Genomic DNA, 20,433 nt, shown 5'->3' with positions numbered 1-20,433 from the left:
ATGTCAAAAGCTAGCATGAATGACTCAATCTCGAAGCTTTGAGTTTGAATATCCTTACTTTATTAAATACATCAATGAATGATGATGGATATATTCTATATCCCATTCTAACCCTCCCAGGCCGCAAATATGAATCATAATCCTAATATGAATTGATATCTCCTCTCAGCTCAGTATAGCCTACATTGAATTTCAACAGACACGTAACCAACATCTCAATATTACAATCCCCATTACAATTGGATTCACAATAGGCCTAGTAGCGAAGTCCCACCTGCTTTTTATCAAATAGGCTATAGGCCTACATTTTTTTTGTATCTAAAAGGATCTCAAACTAATAGCCTACCCGCATTATAGACTATATGCCTATACATAGAAAATATATATCTTATTTGGTTCATTAGAACCTAATTTAGTGTCACGTGCATGGCTTAATGATCTTGGCCTACACATTTATTTTCTAATTGTACAGTTCATTTTAGAACTGCAAAGCTTTGTGGTTTGCCTTCAGCAACATGACTTGAACCTCATGCACAGAGGCTCTTGTCTGACGCGTGAAGTGCAGCAGCAAGTGTTGTGCGTTTGGGGGATGCCTCACAAATGCGGAGGACCGAACTAAATTTGTTCACAGCAGAGATGCAGGGTTTCAGTACTACCATTGACTGCGATTCAGTCAGTTAGGGAAATGTTATATATCATCCACGGTTTTACATTAAGTTAGAGTCGTCGTTGATTGAAAAGGAACGTTGTCTCGCGAGCTCCAAGTAATTTAGGAGCCATATTCCTGGCAGAGTCGCAAGTAGTTTGAGTATCCAATCTTGACTAGCCTCCAGTTGACACGTATAGACCAGCCATCAGCTGACAAGGTACAAATCTGTCGTTCTGCCCCTGAACAGGCAGTTAACCCACTGTTCCCAGGCCGTCATTGAAAATAAGAATGTGTTCTTAACTGACTTGCCTGGTTAAATAAAGGTAAAATACAAAATACAATAAAAATCACTGATAACAGCTAGTCTTTGTGGTCAGTTTGTGCGGTTTAGATTTTTTACATAATGATTTTGCCTCCATGTGAGGCTTTCAAACCGACATGGTCAAACAACATTCTCATTGCAAGACACGTCATGGGAAAAAATATCAAGTGTAAGAAAACCACCACTACTCAATAGTTTAAATTGGATTAATAACAATCCCGTTTCCCAGAGAGCCAGCATGTATGACACATTACCTTTGTTTCAGACAAGCACATGTAGGCCTATCTGCAGAATTAACCCCTCCAATATTAAATTGCCTGCCTTAAATGTAAACATCAGCACTGTCAGCAGTTTGCGTGTGTGCGCGCGCTTGCTTGTGTCAGAGAGAGAGAGAGAGACTGCTTTTCTTGTATGGATTTACAAATCAATGTAAATATCCAGACTGTGAAATATATCACTACAGATGATCTTTAATCTCACTCTTAAACCTATTACTGGCCTATATAAGGCTTGGACAGTAGTCTGTCTCACTAAGAATCTGTAATTATGTTATGGATAACCATGTAGACTGTTTTGTGTTTTTAAGTCTATGGAGTGACACTGATTTTTAAGTGACAGAATGTTTAATCTTATTCTGTCCGTACTTCATATAGCTCTGAGGTTTCAATATTGTTAACCTATTCTATATAATAATATATGATATAGCCTAATATATGATATATAAATTGTCACTTGGTACTTCTGGGGTGATGATTCCTCTTTCACAAAATGCTAATTGCTGCTGATCATCTCTAAATCATTTTGTATCTTAGAAACCCAACTTTTAAAATGATGCCTCTGAGAAAAGCTTAACTCCAAGCCAACAGATGTACTATTAAAAGGGTTTAATCCTTATTTTATTGCCTCTCCCTAACATGGGCCTGAATTAATTACAGGCGGAAACAGGTGGTTCTGATTCTTGTGGATTGGGTTACTCTGAAATTTCAAGGTTGGTAGATTGCTACTTACCCACTCTGTTACAACTCTATTAAATGCATTTTCTATTCATGAACTTGTTTCCATAGAAAGGTCTTTGCGATTTTATTCGTAACATTTTGGTCCAAATTAGATAATCACATAGTGAATAAGTTTGTGTATGAATAATTAGCTGAAATCCATCATCTTTGCACCTACAGGCCGTTATTATTCACATTCAACTAGCTCGATTTATTGTGTGAACCCACGCTTTGACAAACAGAAGATGGCATTATTGTTATTTTTTTTAGACTTGGTAGGCATATCAGTTGAGGAGATCCATGTTCTCCATTGAGGCTCACCGCAAGTTGATTTCTCTGTGCACAACCACAAGATAGTTCATTTGGGTTTTGAAAAAGTGGTTGCTGCTCTCCACAGTTTAGCAGAGGTTGTCTACTGTCTATGATTGGCTAGTTAGTCAGCATTAGTCATGCACTTAAGGTTAGTACCAGATTTCTGACTCTGCTTCAACCTTTCTATCTGTAAGCTGCCATGAGGTGCTACTTCCTTCAATATATTTATTTATTTGTCGCTCACTCCATCTCTCTCATTGTTTCCCCTTCTCTCGAGACATGCGTCTTTCTACCCAGCAATATCCTGTGTAATGTGGGACAGATGTGTGTAGTTCTTCTCACACTTTTGTAGCTCTGCTCTGTTCCTGCTGGTTATAGTGGGTGTGACTGAGAGCAGGCTGTCCGTGTGGAGGGGGACAGGGGGATAGCGGTGGAGGACAGGGACTAGTCTGGTGACATGTAAGGGGACAGCATGGTGACTCTGAGTGCTAGTGGATGGACGTGGTGTAGCTTGATGACAGTAAAGCGCCGAGACAACAGCAGCAGCAGCAGCCATGATGGCTCTGAGCAGGCCCAGATCTCTGGCCTGGCCCGCTGTGTGGCTGCTGCTGGCTGCTGCTGGATGCATGATGGCTGTATGGGCCAATCAACAGTTGCACTGTCTTACCATGTTCCTTGGCTCACACAGAGAGAGTCATCACTGCCATCATACTGAAAGGATCTCTCAAGAGGATGATGAACATTATTTTTTCTCCTCTCACTCTTTCGCTCCCCTTCTATGGACCTCTCTCATCTTCCTCTCTGTCTCTGTGGTAGAGCTGTCCTGCCTGCAGTGTCTTCATGTCTCCACTCCATGCTCTTGTCTCTTGTTTTGGGGTCGTGATCACTTGGTGGTTAGTCCTGGGCCACACTCCAGTCTCTCAGCAGTCCTGAATCTGCATAAACGCCTGTTTGCATTGTGTGTCCTGCCAAAGCAACCTACTCATGTCAGGGCCCTCAATAAATCATATAATATTACATATTGGCACATAATAACAGAGACATTAATAAGAAATTGAAATATACAATTCATAACACTACTGTGTGCTGTATAGAATAAAACTATATATATTTATGAGCTGATACATGGAAAAATGTTTTTTTTTTCACTACATAGTGTTGTCAATGTCGAACATAAAATGCTGAAGCCAGTAGTAATGTAAGCCTATAGGTTTATTTGGAAGCTAAGATCTGGAACAGTTATTCTGGAAAAATTCCTTGACTATTCAAGTTCTATATGCAGGTTATACATTTATTTTGCTATTGTAGTTGCTCTTATTGTGTTGCCAGAGATTCCATTGGGGAAAATATAACTTACTAACTTTTCCTAACTTTGTTGTGGGCCCTTTTCATAGCCTATGTGACATCGTAATATATGACATTTGTAGACATAGTGATATGAATGATAGTAGTTTGTAGTTGGCATGACAATCATTTGGGCTAAATATAGCTTTTAGAATTTTTGTTGGTGAGCGTTTTTTTCATGTAAAATGCACATTTAATTTGATGCAAGCGTTACTATTGTGGACAATTTATGACATTTCAAACGTAAATGGAATAGTTTTAGAGTCAGATTTATTTTTTATTATTTGAAATCCAACCAAACCCATATGATTTGAGTGAGTTAGATTCGGTGCTTTCTCGGAGTTCATGCTACAGATGATTTGGCCTCAACGGTCAATACTTAACTAATTTTCCTGAGGTTCCAGTTTTACCGGGGCTACATTTTTTTCCTAATCCTGTAAATCTCCACAGATTCGGAGGCGAGCCCGGGTTCAGATGGCGAGGGTCTGGCGGAGAGGACGTCGTGCTCCTTCGGCTCCCCTGAGGACCTAGCCCCGACGGCCTGCGAGCTGTCTCCCGCTGCCTCAATGGAGGAGATTCAGGTGGAGCTGCAGTGCGCGGACCTCTGGAAGCGCTTCCATGAAATTGGCACGGAGATGATCATCACTAAAGCCGGGAGGTAAAGCAGCTGCTGCATATTTATGATTTAAAGGACTCCGTGACTAATATATTTTCTTCTTGCACCTACCATGCACTCTTAGAAAAAAGGGTTCCAAAGGGCTCATTCGGCCGTCCCCATAGGATAACTATTTTTGGCTCATGGTGGAACCATTTTTAGTTCCTCTGTGGAAAGGTTTCTACATGAATCCCAAAAGAGTTCTACCTCGAACCAAAAGGGTTCTACCTGTAAAAAGGGTTATTCAAAGGGTTCTACCTGTAAAAAGGGTTATTCAAAGGGTTCTACCTGTAAAAAGGGTTATTCAAAGGGTTCTACCTGTAAAAAGGGTTATTCAAAGGGTTCTCCTATGGGGACAGCCGAATAACCCATTTAGGTTTGATATCACCTTTTTTCACATGTTGCCTACTTTTGCGCAAAAGATCCCCGTGCGCTATGCATTACCCCTGTAGCACGCATGTTTTTGAGGGGTGCTAATGTGTTGCACATGGGGGCAAGGGCTCCGGACGCGAGAGGGCCGCTCTGTAATCACAGGCCATAAATGACGTATGAGGGTATTCCATGGCTGATGTCAGAGAATAGCCCGGGAAGAAAGGAACTGTTTCTAATTAATCTCTTTGAAACATGTTTTCGGTTCTTGCTCTTTTGGGCAGTGTTACGTACTGGGGAACGTAACAGGCAGCAATTACAACCCAAACCGAGCATATAACTTAACCTACACTGTTCTCATGAAGACTTTTCCCCCTAGTCAGGAACACCAGGTATTTCCCGTCCATTTTGAATTTAACGATCAAGCAATAGGCGGACGACGAATTTATGTAGTCGACTGATTCACGAAGTAGGCCTAGCAATAAAGCGGTCGAGGTTATGACTTTTTCCTCCATAAAACAAACGAAAAACACTGTGAAAGCATATGGTCTTCTGTAGGCCTATAGTTTATAATGCGTAATTTGTTTATTTCAAAACTAGGTTTAATATAGGTGAAGGTGTTCATCTTAAACCTAACCTAACAGCTTTTAGTTTCAAATGCCACTTTATTTTACTCTGGATTGTGAAATTCGATTTAGCCAGTTGCCCATTTCAAAATAGTTGTAATTAATTAGGAATCTTAGGTATGTTTCAGGCTCCCATTTTATGTCAATCAGCATCAAGCCTTTTGATTTTCCCACATTTGTAACCGTGTATGGTCCTGTATTGCTTAGTTGATAGATTATCTCGCTTGCACCACCAGGGCCGCGAGTTCGATTCCCGGGGCCACCCATACGTAAAATGTATGTACGCATGACTGTAAGTCGTTTTGGACAAAGGCGTCTGCTTAATGGCATATATTGTTGTTATTATTATTATTATTATTATTATTATTATTATTATTATTATTATTATTATTATTATTATTACTTTTAGGCTAATATAGGCCTACTACCTTTAATAACAGAACATATTATGACGTTTAACAACAGAAAATAGTATGATATTAATCACATTTAACAAACATAGGCCTATTATGATTCCTCTGTATATGTGTCATGCATTAGAAGGGAGTGAGGGCAGAGCAGTATAGGCTATATATGGCCTAACACGGGGATGTTACCATTTCCTTAGACTAGATTGGCTATCCACTGATTATTTTCGTCAATGTATCGTAATTTATTTGAAGCTGACCAATTCGTCGACATGTTTTTATGGAGAAATGGCAAAGGCCAAGTTGTTTGCGTGTTTAATTTTCTTTTGGTAGGCCTCTATCAAATTACATAACAAGATTTTAAAGTTGTATTGTAAAGTAGTAGGTTTGTATTTTCGCGTTTGTTCTTCTGTTTTAATAACACATGTACACCAACTTTACAGTTAACCTATACATCTGACTTACCTAAACAATATATGATCAACGTTGTTTTCCTGATATTCAAGAATCAGATTTACGTTGTTAATAGCCCCATATATATAATCCGTGTCTGTTTAAAGGCAGTATAGTTTAAACGACTAGCTGTGTGTATTTCATGCCTCTGCTAATAATAACCCTATAAATTCAGAGGAGAAAGAAAGTAAGAAAACAGAAATTATTTGTCATTATGAGGGCAAAGATTTATGACGTTTAAATGAAAAGAAAAATGCAGCTTTTGAAGTGTAAAACGAGGAATTAACTTGGAAATGTCTCTGTGTATGTAGTCCTACTTTTAATATGACTTTTTTTGTTTTTCCTGGTTTGGTTTGCATCGAATTACCAAAAAAACATCTCATGATTGGGTGCATATTTTCAAGGAAGAGTGAGTTTGTTGCCAGCTCGTGCATTAAAACAGTTTTAATCTTCTTTGAGGATGAAATGCCCTACTTTATTTAATCTGAATAATATTTATTTAATGAAGATGTGGAATGTTGATACAGACATTTTAAGGAATTATCATAAAATTATGTTTATAGGCGCTGTTATGGGTGGATGAGGGGTGGAAATTAGCTATGACTGGCAAGACATTGGTCAAACTTTAAACCATGCCCAATGGCGCACTAGAGTATATTTCTAGTGGCATGAGTGGAATTATACTTAATGTCTACATGGTGCAGGGTTCCATTTGTAATGCTGATACTCATATAATATTAAACTTAATCTCTCTCTCGCTCTCTCTCAGGCGGATGTTCCCTGCAATGAGAGTAAAGATTGTGGGTCTGGACCCCCACCAGCAGTATTACATAGCCATGGATATTGTTCCTGTGGACAATAAGAGATACAGGTATGCTCCTATCTTCCTAAGGTATGCTCACACTTATTAGCGCTTCCTAACATTTCCTAACTTCCCGTTACTCATTCAGATGGGTGTGTACTATCGTGTGCACGGTGATGTACAGATATATACACAACATGTGCTATTGGAACATTACACTATCCATGTCTGAGATTGATGTTCTTATTCAGTCAAACCAAAATAGGCTCTACCCCCAATTTGGACAACATAGCTGATAAATAGATGTTGTGTATTTTAAGATGGAGAGTCGTCCCCATGAACCCCAAACAACATACACAGATCATTGCAAAATTCAAATGGTATGCTGATATGCACATAAATCTGATTGGAACCTGAAACAATGACGTTTACAGTTGTCCATCTTGGGGATAGGTTTTTATGATGGATATCTCCTGCCAAAGTATCTGAATGAATTTCTGGCATAGAGCACAATGTCTGGAGAGAAAGAGACCATAGGAGAGGAGAATTAAAATTATTTATCATATGTGTGTATGGTTAGAGTGAGACCATAATATTGATAGCTTTATTCACTATGGAAATGGCAAAACATCTTTCTACCCTAAACCTGGTTCTTTGACCATGGCGGAATACAATTTTTATGCCGTAAGATATTGTTTTAATGTACTACCTCAGCTGAAGGACGCAGTTCAATGTGTCATACATTGGTGACGTGGCAGAGCGACAGACAAGTGGCAAAGGGTCATAGTTGCATTAATGTTATAGCATTGCTACAGATGGGTTACAATGCATTTGTTACATTTATTTTCTAAATTTACAGTGTACATCTTCAGTTTATATATCAATAACATGCATTAATGTTATATTATTGTTACAGATATTTTTACTATGTTTTTCATTTTATTTGAGAAACAGGACTTTGCTTTCTTGAATGGAACACTGAGGAACCACTTTAACAATGCATTCATATTATTTCCCCCAGTTGTTTAATTATGTAAATGTGTCATTGAAGGATCGTAGAACCCTGGCTCTCTCACTGACTGAAGTGTTTGTCTATGAGGGGATGGTCTAGAGAACCAACATATTATGGAGGATTTTGAGAAGCCAAAAGATCTTGTAAAATTAAATAGGATTTTCTTCCTGGCTGGGGACTTTACCACAGGGCTTTGCAAACTGAGCTCCGAGCTGTCACTGGAATGTCTCATAGTTCTCATAGAGTTGGGGTCTGGAAATAGTCTTTATTGAAATTTACTTGCTTTACTTAGGCTCTCTGCCTCTCTTCAGGAGTGTCTCGTTTATACTGGGCTCGTTAAATCTCCATATTTTACTTGTCTTTTATGTGGACAGTTGGTATGTTCTAAATTTGAATCACAAATGAAAAGTGCAGACACCAGCACTGTCTAGCTCTTCAAATTGACTTTGTCCTCTATATTTGAAAACACACACACACACACACACACACACACACACACACACACACACACACACACACACACACACACACACACACACACACACACACACACACACACACACACACACACACACACACACACACACACGAAAACACGTTCACATACAAGGACTTTACTTAATGATGTAAACTCTGAACACACACCAGTCAACCCTGTAGGACAGGAATGATCAACTAGATTCAATCATGGGTCGTTTTGTTTTGAGCGGATGGTCGGGGGGCCAGAACATAATCATAAATAATTTTAGACTGCAAATTGACTGCAAGCCCAAACAGATATAACATTTGACTAAAACATTATAATTTCAAACCTTGCTTACATTTGTAAACAAGCTCGTGTCTCGTTATTATGCAAGGGAATATTTGGGAATATTCCAAACATTAAAATCACTTGGAGGTGATTACCTGGTGTTTTTACATTCTTTTATGTCCCCCCCAAAATAAAAATAATAATACTTATTTCTGCTCAGAAAACTTGGGGGGGGCAAATAAAACCACGTGTGGGCCAAATTCGGCCTGCAGACCACCAGTTGGGGAACCTTGCTGTAGGGAAATGTAATAGTGATACTTACTCTGTCAGTTAAGGTAACCCAATATACAGTACAGCCTGGGTTTGGCAAGTGTGTGTGAGTGTTTTAACGTGTGTCTGTCTGAATTTCTTGTCCATAAAAGTATATATCTGTTTGATGAGTTGTATGCATACATATGTTGTCTGTATTGTGGGTGTGTGTGTGTGTGTGTGTGTGTGTGTGTAAAGTGTGTAAATTGTGTGGTGTTGGGTGAGCGGGCTAGGCTACCCCCATCTGTCCGAATGGTGTCACATAAAGTCAGATCTTTATTGATTGTGCTGGAGCCAGATGGCAGATTTATGGAAGATGAAAGGGGGCTAATCAAATTTCCAGTCCTGTTTGGGGCTAAGGTCTCTCTCTTCTTCAACACTTTCCCTGTTACACAGAACTTAACCCTAAACAGCAATCCAAACAGGAAATTACACAAACGCCTGGCATTCTGTGTGTTTGTTTGGTCTGGTGTGTGTTGTGTGTGTGTTCGTGTGCTAAAGAGGTGAGAGAGTGTGCATGTGTCTTCAGGGTGCACAAGGTTCTGTGTGTGAGAGAGAGAGAGACCGAGAGGGTGGTGTAACTTTGCTAGACAATAACAAAGAGGCCAAATTATAGTTTTGTCCATGTTTTACCACTGAGTGATGACTATGGAAGAGATGTTGCAGCTAAGCACTTTCAACTGTGCGCATGGCCAGAACTAAAGGCAAACAGCTGTGCTTGGGGCTACAGTGGATTGGAGTCCCTCTCTTGCTTTAGTCAGTCAGTGAGGGGAATGTTCTGTGCTGGGCGGGGCAGTCATATTGTACCCTAACTCGCAATGCAACATAAAATGTTATGACTGAGCTTAGTTGTGAATATGTCGTTAAAAGCATATGTAGTATGTGTGGGGACATTTGATGTCTCTATTGTGAGCAGCTCTGCATCTGCAACACATGAACTCCCTGACTTCAATGCTTCACAATAACATCTGCAAAACCTGTGGAGAAAAAAAACAGAGAACCAAATGTGAAATAAGGTTTGGTGCTGATACGTCTGTCACTGTGTGTCTGTCCTCCAGGTATGTGTACCACAGCTCCAAGTGGATGGTGGCGGGGAACGCGGACTCCCCCGTGCCCCCGCGGGTCTACATCCACCCAGACTCCCTGGCCTCTGGAGACACCTGGATGAGGCAGGTGGTCAGCTTCGACAAACTCAAACTCACCAACAATGAGCTGGACGATCAGGGCCATGTGAGTGAGCCGGTGAGCCGGCTTAACTTGACATACCATATTCTTGCCTCCCTCCTACACCTGTACACTTTTACACCTGTACACCTTTACACTAATACAAAGACATACAGTGCCTTGCAAAAGTATTCGGCCCCCTTGAACTTTGCGACCTTTTGCCACATTTCAGGCTTCAAATATAAAGATATAAAACTGTATTTTTTTGTGAAGAATCAACAACAAGTGGGACACAATCATGAAGTGGAACGACTTTTATTGAATATTTCAAACTTTTTTAACAAATCAAAAACTGAAAAATTGGGCGTGCAAAATTATTCAGCCCCCTTAAGTTAATACTTTGTAGCGCCACCTTTTGCTGCGATTACAGATGTAAGTCGCTTGGGGTATGTCTCTATCAGTTTTGCACATCGAGAGACTGACATTTTTTCCCATTCCACCTTGCAAAACAGCTCGAGCTCAGTGAGGTTGGATGGAGAGCATTTGTGAACAGCAGTTTTCAGTTCTTTCCACAGATTCTCGATTGGATTCAGGTCTGGACTTTGACTTGGCCATTCTAACACCTGGATATGTTTATTTTTGAACCATTCCATTGTAGATTTTGCTTTATGTTTTGGATCATTGTCTTGTTGGAAGACAAATCTCTGTCCCAGTCTCAGGTCTTTTGCAGACATCAGGTTTTCTTCCAGAATGGTCCTGTATTTGGCTCCATCCATCTTCCCATCAATTTTAACCATCTTCCCTGTCCCTGCTAAAGAAAAGCAGGCCCAAACCATGATGCTGCCACCACCATGTTTGACAGTGGGGATGGTGTGTTCAGGGTGATGAGCTGTGTTGCTTTTACGCCAAACATAACGTTTTGCATTGTTGCCAAAAAGTTCAATTTTGGTTTCATCTGACCAGAGCACCTTCTTCCACATGTTTGGTGTGTCTCCCAGGTGGCTTGTGGCAAACTTTAAACAACACTTTTTATGGATATCTTTAAGAAATGGCTTTCTTCTTGCCACTCTTCCATAAAGGCCAGATTTGTGCAATATACGACTGATTGTTGTCCTATGGACAGAGTCTCCCACCTCAGCTGTAGAACTCTGCAGTTCACCCAGAGTGATCATGGGCCTCTTGGCTGCATCTCTGATCAGTCCTCTCCTTGTATGAGCTGAAAGTTTAGAGGGACGGCCAGGTCTTCGTAGATTTGCAGTGGTCTGATACTCCTTCCATTTCAATATTATCGCTTGCACAGTGCTCCTTGGGATGTTTAAAGCTTGGGAAATCTTTTTGTATCCAAATCCGGCTTTAAACTTCTTCACAACAGTATCTCGGACCTGCCTGGCGTGTTCCTTGTTCTTCATGATGCTCTCTGCGCTTTTAACGGACCTCTGAGACTATCACAGTGCAGGTGCATTTATACGGAAACTTGATTACACACAGGTGGATTGTATTTATCATCATTAGTCATTTAGGTCAACATTGGATCATTCAGAGATCCTCATTGAACTTCTGGAGAGAGTTTGCTGCACTGAAACTTAAAGGGGCTGAATAATTTTGCACGCCCAATTTTTCAGTTTTTGATTTGTTAAAAAAGTTTGAAATATCCAATAAATGTCGTTCCACTTCATGATTGTGTCCCACTTGTTGTTGATTCTTCACAAAAAAATACAGTTTTATATCTTTATGTTTGAAGCCTGAAATGTGGCAAAAGGTCGCAAAGTTCAAGGGGGCCGAATACTTTCGCAAGGCACTGTATAAGTAATTGTACTGTTTCAGTATTTCTCAAAGTGTTTTACATTGTAATATGGGAATTTACTTCACCCCACCCATGTGTAGATAAGACTATTCTTAGAGAAGAAGACTGCGACCTTTATTGACTGATGCTGAAATAGTTGATCGGCATTGATGTAGTTATGGCACAAGATGGATCTCCTCATGACATGAAGTCCGTGCTGTTACAGGCCAGATTGCTTTTATTACGGGGCCTTGACGTTGTTGAAACAGTCAGAAGAGCCAGTGCAAATCCATTTCTCCATAGAGGTCCTGATGTAGGGATGCCAGGTAATGTAATTACTCAAGATGGACCCAACCTCCCTAGCCGTGATGGAGAGATACATACGTTTTTAGAATCTTCTCTCAAAATGGATGCCAGTGGCTTCATGTAGCTTCGTGAGGCAATGATGGGCCGGCACATTCTGGTCCTCCTATGGGCCTGTTTTCCAACCAGCCAGCTGATGCTAGCACAGCTCCGTTCTTCTGACAAACGTAATAACAGATGGGTGTTAGATGCAGCAGTGGGTACATATTTTGGGGGGGAGTCAGGCAAGGCCCCTTTCTCTCCCACAGCCGCGTTATAAGGCCTTTGTTCCGCTGAAGGCATCGAGGCGAGAGGAAATTAACTTTGGAACTTCATGTGTGGGAAACCTCACCGCAAATAGGCGGGTATCTGTCCCATCACTCGTCTCTTCTTCCTCCGTCTTGCCATAGTATCAAACCTCTCCATTAACAGTGGTTGCTATAATAAAGGGAAAGGGAAAGGGGGATACCTAATCAATTGTGCAACTGAATGCATTCAACTGAAATGTGTCTTCCGCATTTAACCCAACCCCTCTGAATCACATAAGCAGGGCTATTGGTTCTTAAAAAACTCTAAAAGTCTAAGCCGTTGGAGGGGCTGACATATGGAATTGTTTTAAGATGGTCATACCATGGATCATTTAGCTTTTTGATTTAGAACTTTAGGACCTCTTTAGGTATACATTAGTTGGGGATAAAATATTGAATATGGCCTTTACTGCTATAGCCCATAGAAACGCATTGAATAACATGTTAATAAATGTCAAAAAAGACAGACAAAAAATGTATCATAAGGTTTTGAAGTGTCTGTTCTATGTCTCTAAGAGATATAAGAAAGCTCAGGAAATATTTTAGTTTAACCCCTTATTTTTGTTGTCGCAAAACTACCTCCATACTTCCATTAATTTGTATGGGTTACCTTCAGACGAGTCCCGTGAAACTTGTGGGGGTTGTAGACCAAAACGGAGAGAGTCTCCCCTTTCCATATAGTGGTCACAATAGTATAGATGTTTTCGTGAGAAGACCAATTTTCGGGGTGACTCATGGTCTGACAAACACCGCTGTAGCTCAGCCACCTTCCACTGCAGATGCAGAAGGCCGACATGGGCGGATGCTGTGAATTGAGACCAGCCCATGCAAAAATATATCTCTAGTTTAAACTGACGGATTTTGATGGGTATTTTTTTATTATGTTACTTAGATTGACGCACAGGTGATTAACCAAGCTGATTGGCTTTTGCTGGTTATTCATATAAATAAGTAATAAATATGTAAGTGAAATCACTTTATTGCTACAGTAGGCCTCTTATTTTAAGGACACTACTAGATGTATTGTTTTGATAATAGATCCGTCAGATAAGTCCCTTGTCTGCTCTGTGTTGTTGTGAGCTCAGTGTGTGTATGTGTGACTGGGGAGGGTTTGACCTGACCCAGAACCCTGGCCCTGACTTGGGGTCCCCTGGGCTGAGCAGGGGGAAAGGTGAAGAGGATGGGGGGCTGGAATATTACATTTTCTGTCAATGTTATTCGTTACTGTTTCACCAATCTGTTTGAAATGACCTCCTTAGTTGTTTGTGGCTCCAGGGAGGCTTCTCACTCGGGCTGTAATCAAGAGCAGATAGAGAGCCGGAGGGAAGGCTGGGCCGCCATAGCCTGAAGCCTCGGCTCTGCTCTCTGGTGTTAAATACTTACCTTACCACCTCTCTTATCATAAATGTGGACTTGTGTTCCTCTTAATCATACAGCCCTGATATGAACTCAGACTTGCTTAGACACGCATAGGCACATGCACACACATGCACTCACATTGTAACCATTACGATCTCTCTGTCATTTCAGATCATCCTCCACTCCATGCATAAGTACCAGCCTCGTGTCCATGTTATCAGGAAGGACTTCAGCAGTGACCTGTCCCCCACAAAGCCTGTTCCCAGCGGAGAGGGAGTGAAGACCTTTAGCTTCCCTGAGACTGTCTTCACCACAGTCACCGCCTACCAGAACCAACAGGTCTGAGGCCAGACACTTTTATCTTTGTTGCTACGATGCTGTTGCCACTCAATTGGTTTATCTGCACCAGGCATAGGGTCAATTCAAGTTTAATTGGAGTCAATTCTGGAAGTGAACTTAATGCGGAACTGACACCGTTTTAACTACTTTACAGATATGAATGAAATAAACAGACAATCATAATATCAGTCCAAAATATCAAATTCACAGTTTATGCCTTAAAACATACTTTGTAAGAGGTTTTAAAAAAAGGGGTATATTTGACTCAAAATTCCATTACATATAGTCAGGTATTGTTTGCAGAATAGATGGATGCAATCAATGCATGATTAATATACAGTTGAAGTGAGAAGTTTACATACACTTAGGTCATTAAAACTCATTATTCAACCACTCTACAAATTTCTTGTTAACAAACTATAGTTTTGGCAAGTTGGTTAGGACATGTACTTTTTGGATGACACAAGTAATTTTTCCAACAATTATTTACAGACAGATTATTTCACTTATAATTCACTGTATCACAATTCCAGTGGGTCAGAAGTTTACATACACAAAGTTGACTGTGCCTTTAACAGCTTGGAAAAGTCCAGAAAATTATGTCATGGCTTTAGCAGCTTCTGATAGGCTAATTGACATAATTTGAGTCAATTGGAGGTGTACCCGTGGATGTATTTCAAGGTCTACCTTCAAACACAGTGCCTCTTTGCTTGACATCATGGGAAAATCAAAGGAAATCAGCCAAGACCTAAAAATATATTTATAGACCTCCACAAGTCTGGTTCATCCTTGGGAGCAATTTCCAAACATCTGAAGGTACCACGTTCATCTGTACAAACAATAGTACGCAAGTATAAACACCATGGGACCACGCAGCCATCATACCGCTCAGGAAGGAGAAGCGTTCTGTCTCCTAGAGATTAACGTACTTTGGTGCGAAAAGTGCAAATCAATCCCAGAACAACAGCAAAGGACCTTGTGTAGATGCTGGAGGAAACAGGTACAAAGTATCTATATCCACAGTAAAACGAGTCCTATATCGACATAATCTGAAAGGCCGCTCAGCAAGGAAGAAGCCACTGCTCCAAAACTGCCATAAAAAAGCCGCTTGCAAGCCGAAGTACTCCATCCCAACCGTGAAGCACGGGGGTGGCAGCATCATGTTGTGGGGGTGCTTTGCTGCAGGAGGGACTGGTGCACTTCACAAAATAGATGGCATCCTGAGGATGGAAATGATGTGGATATATTGTAGCAACATCTCCCGACATCAGTCAGGAAGTTAAAGCTTGGTCGCAAATGGGTCTTCTAAATGGACAATGACCCCAAGCATACATCCAAAGTTGTGGCAAAATGGCTTAAGGACAACACTGTCAAGGTATTGGAGTGGCCATCAAAAAGCCCTGACCTCAATCCTATAGAACATTTGTGGGCAGAACTGTTAAAGCGTATGCGAGCAAGGAGGCCTACAAATCTGATTCAGTTATACCAGCTCTGTCAGGAGGAATGGGCCAAAATTCACCCAACTTATTGTGGGAAGCTTGTGGAAGGCTACCCGAAACATTTGACCCAAGTTAAACAATTTAAAGGCAATGCTACCAAATACTAATTGAGTGTATGTCAACTTCTGACCCACTGGAAATGTGATGAAAGATATAAATGCTGAAATAAATTGTTCTCACTACTATTATTCTGACATTTCACATTATTAAAATAAAGTGGTGATCCTAACTGACCTAAGACAGGGAATTTTCACTAGGATTAAAGGTCAGGAATTATGAAAACGGAGTTTAAATGTAATTGGCTAATGTGTATGTAAACTTCCGACTTCAACTGTAATTAACCAATGCAATGCTTGGCAGCTTAATAAAGATTGCTATCAGGTTGTAAATCACAGATCATGTATTGTTTTGATCCTGAAGCCATTTGGTTGATGCAAAAAGGGTGAAAGTTAGGTGGATATCTCAACACAATCAAACTATCATGGACAATGATCATACGTCATAACGTGGCTATATAATGTGGCTAATATTTAGCAAGCTAAAAACACAGAGCTTTGATGTAGCTAGCTAGCTGCTGGGAGGATGTAATGTCATCATTCGGACGAGTGGGTAAATGGCAGACTTTTCCCCAATAAGTTTTTAGCAGCTTAGGTGGCTACAGCTAAGTTGCAGGTGTCATTTGGTTAGCTAGCTAACAAGAAATGTGACTCGCTTTTGAACTTGAACAACTGTTAACCACAGGAAACTATTATTTGTCAATTAAATGGATCTGTCATCGATCAAATTGGCAGGCACGCAAGCAAGCTAGTAAATCCAATTCAGTTGTCAAAAACATAGGTTATGGGACATAAGCAGGTATTGGAAGGCAGGCTGCAACAGGGCAAGCGAGCAGGCTACTATTCCCCATCCTCTCAGTCCAACTACATGCTGAAACATTTGACAGTTTATCCAAAGATACTGGTTTCCCCTTTTGTCTGTATATTTATCCCTCACTAGATTTCATGTTAGCTCATCTGGCTCTTTCTAAAGTCGTTGTAGCTGCCTGTAAACATACAGTTAAAAGTGAATGGCATACCCCAGTATGGCAATTAATTATTTGCATATACGCCAACTGTAGCTCTGATTGGTTATGGTGCACTGGTCTGTGTAGAGTCTGGGCCTGGACAAGACAGATTTGTTTTTATTTTCTATTAATTGCCCAAATGCATGGCAGCTTTCCCACTCATATTCCCAAATATTCTATGAATGTATCAAAAAGTTTTTAAAAATCACCATATTCTCCCCAAGGGTGTACAGTATATAAACATATTTTAAGGAAATGTATGGTGCTAAAACGGTGTGAGTTCCTCTTTAAATTCAGTTTATGAATGGAAAATGACCAATTATTATTATTATTACATTAAAAAAATATTTTCATGAATTGCTTTATTCATACATTCCTTCATTTCCCCTTTGATTTCTTTGAAATCTTTATATTGATACATTTGTTTTGATTGTCATGTTTTTCTTTCCCACAGATAACTAGACTAAAGATTGATCGCAACCCATTTGCTAAAGGATTTCGGGATTCAGGTAGAAACAGGTATACATTCCTCCACTAACCCGAGGTCCGTGTAATGCAACCTGTCTCAGCATTCGCCAGGCTGTGTGCCGCAAATCTGTCCTTTTGTTCAACGTGGCCTTTAATATGGAAATAATCCCCTGGAGATACCTCCTAATCCCATATGCTGCTCCATATAAAATTAGTCACTCTCTCCCCAGCCAAGAAAACCCCACTAGATCAGAGATAGAAACACAGGTTCTGGGTAGGGGAGAGCTTTCTCTCTCTCTCTCTCAGTCCGGATTATCATATGTAACAGGGGAAACACTGAACCAGACCCTCAGCACATGAAAGCTCCCCTTCCATCTGGAGCGCATTATCGGCACAGTTATTTGAGACATATTTTTTCATTTTTCAAACAATACAGTGCATGATTTATGAACTAGCGTTAGAATTTCATTGCAAAAAACTACAGATGAAAAGATTATGTAGAAATAAGATATTTATAGACAGAAAATGTATTTATCCTCACACATATCCCCCTAACTACTCATACCAATGCATTATAGTAATTTACTACATCACTGTTAAGCTGTCAGTTATTCCACAGTATGGCGAACTGAAATGAATTAAAATGAGGACATATGACACAAGCTAATTTGTTAATTAACTACTGAGTTGTTTCCCCTCTATTCATTTATATCTTAATATAGAGCTCTCTCAGGCATTAAATTATGATTGTCATCAATCAGATTTTTTGACTGGTGACATTTGACTTTATGAGGTAAAACAGGGCAGAGCTCATTTGTTGGGTTTTGGTCCCGAGCTCTATGAATGAGCACACTGATGGCCAGGGCCAGTGTGATTAGCGTAGCGCGCAAATGAGCTGGAATGGCCCTGGAGTTACTGGCCCTAAAATAACATGGTCGGGACAGGCCCTCGTTTCCCTGGGACAGGGCCCAGCGGCGCACACGGGAGTAAATCATGCAGTAAGGAGAACCGTGTACAGATTCTAGATGAAACGTCACTCAGATTTATGATCACAGTAAAAACCTGCACATTTTAATGGCTCCAGTTTCCTCCCAGTCTGACTCTACTTCTCTTCCTCCCTCTTCTCTCATTCTCACTTACACTCCTTCCTTTCTCTATGTCCCTCTCTCTCTCTTTGACTATCTGTTTTGCCATCACAACTCTTCCTTCCTCTTTCTCCTACCCCGCCTTTGTTATGTTTTATGTATCCGTCCCTCACACTGACCCTTTCTTTTTTTCTCCACTGTTTCAGTCTCTCGTTCTCTCTCTCACACAGGACTGGTCTAGAGGCGATCATGGAGACCTATGCATTCTGGAGACCGCCTGTGAGGACACTCACGTTTGAGGACTTCACCAACATGCAGAAACAGCAAGGTGTGTACAACTGTCTCTAAACTATGGCCTAATCTCTACAATCTTCTACAATATACACTATTTCACTGTCACTTCACATCTTTCCTTTACCTCACAACACATACATTTTCTTCACCAGTCTGGTCATCACCACCTGTTTTGGCACCTAACTTGGAATCTGCTGAACTTTTTATTAAATTAACCCTGTTGATTTTGGACGGCTTTGTTACACGAGTGGAATCAGTGAAAGCTCAGCGTCTTGGTCATGGCTCGTATCACAGGCCCCGATGCTTTAAAGCAAGCCAATTTCTTCAGCGCTCCTTCCTCCGAGGTTATGATGACGTTACACCACTCAGTATTTTGTCTGTGCCGACATCTGTTTGTTATCACAAACTCCTCCAAACCTATTAGACATTAATTAGAGTCCTCACGCCGCTGATGAACTTTGGGCGCTCCGTAAGTGCTCGGAGCTAGAGCGTGTGTCGTCCCCCCACCTCCACTCCTGTCCTCCCCAGCGGCACCAGATGCCCTTCCAGCGGGGTAATCAACAGCCCTTCCAGCGGGGTAATCAACAGCCCTTCCAGCGGGGTAATCAACAGCCCTTCCAGCGGGGTAATCAACAGCCCTTCCAGCGGGGTAATCAACAGCCCTTCCAGCGGGGTAATCAACAGCCCTTCCAGCAGGGTAATCAACAGCCCTTCCAGCGGGGTAATCAACAGCCCTTCCAGCGGGGTAATCAACAGCCCTTCCAGCGGGGTAATCAACAGCCCTTCCAGCGGGGTAATCAACAGCCCTTCCAGCATGGTAATCAACAGCCCTTCCAGCAGGGTAATCGACAGCCCTTCCAGCAATCAACAGCCCTTCCAGCGTAATCAACAGCCCTTCCAGCGGGGTAATCAACAGCCCTTCCAGCGGGGTAATCAACAGCCCTTCCAGCGGGGTAATCACAGCCCTTCCAGCATGGTAATCACAGCCCTTCCAGCATGGTAATCAACAGCCCTTCCAGCATAATCAACAGCCCTTCCAGCGGGGTAATCAACAGCCCTTCCAGCGGGGTAATCAACAGCCCTTCCAGCATGGTAATCAGCCCTTCCAGCGGGGTAATCAACAGCCCTTCCAGCAGGGTAATCAACAGCCCTTCCAGCGGGGTAATCAACAGCCCTTCCAGCATGGTAATCAACAGCCCTTCCAGCCAGCCCTTCCAGCGGGGTAATCAACAGCCCTTCCAGCATGGTAATCAACAGCCCTTCCAGCATGGTAATCGACAGCCCTTCCAGCAGGGTAATCGACAGCCCTTCCAGCAGGGTAATCGACAGCCCTTCCAGCGGGGTAATCAACAGCCCTTCCAGCGGGGTAATCAACAGCCCTTCCAGCATGGTAATCAACAGCCCTTCCAGCGGGGTAATCAACAGCCCTTCCAGCGGGGTAATCAACAGCCCTTCCAGCGGGGTAATCAACAGCCCTTCCAGCGGGGTAATCAACAGCCCTTCCAGCATGGTAATCAACAGCCCTTCCAGCGGGGTAATCAACAGCCCTTCCAGCGGGGTAATCAACAGTTCCCCTCAGCAACGCTGAAGCTGCTCTGACCCCTGACCGACCAGAGAGGAAAACATGACATCACTATGATATCCCCCTCTCCTGGCCAACAGAACCCTGCAGAACTGAGCTGAACATTATCGAAGGCATATGGTGCAGTCAGAATCAGAACCC

At 41.5% G+C, this 20,433-nt stretch overlaps 1 protein-coding gene across 6 annotated transcripts in view; it reads left to right on the top strand.

Moving 5' to 3' along the window:
• Positions 1–20,433, top strand: part of LOC118386240 (T-box transcription factor TBX15-like) — a 31,112-nt gene that overhangs the window by 7,943 nt on the left and 2,736 nt on the right. For 3 of the 6 annotated variants that reach the window (XM_035773811.1, XM_035773810.2, XM_035773806.1), the window contains exons 2-7: positions 4,073–4,280; positions 6,902–7,003; positions 10,065–10,248; positions 14,134–14,301; positions 17,318–17,382; positions 18,623–18,744. In XM_035773811.1, the coding sequence (XP_035629704.1) occupies positions 4,189–4,280; positions 6,902–7,003; positions 10,065–10,248; positions 14,134–14,301; positions 17,318–17,382; positions 18,623–18,744 (733 nt within the window). In that variant the 5' untranslated portion in view covers positions 4,073–4,188. The remainder of the gene's footprint in view (positions 1–4,072; positions 4,281–6,901; positions 7,004–10,064; positions 10,249–14,133; positions 14,302–17,317; positions 17,383–18,622; positions 18,745–20,433) is intronic. The other 3 variants (XM_035773809.1, XM_035773807.1, XM_035773808.1) reach the window with 3 other exon arrangements.

The sequence above is a fragment of the Oncorhynchus keta genome, chromosome 7, assembly GCF_023373465.1.
Source record: "Oncorhynchus keta strain PuntledgeMale-10-30-2019 chromosome 7, Oket_V2, whole genome shotgun sequence".
Taxonomy (NCBI): Eukaryota; Metazoa; Chordata; class Actinopteri; order Salmoniformes; family Salmonidae; genus Oncorhynchus; species Oncorhynchus keta.
The sequence above is the reverse complement of the archived record's forward strand: the minus strand, read 5'-3'. Positions and strand labels throughout refer to the sequence as shown.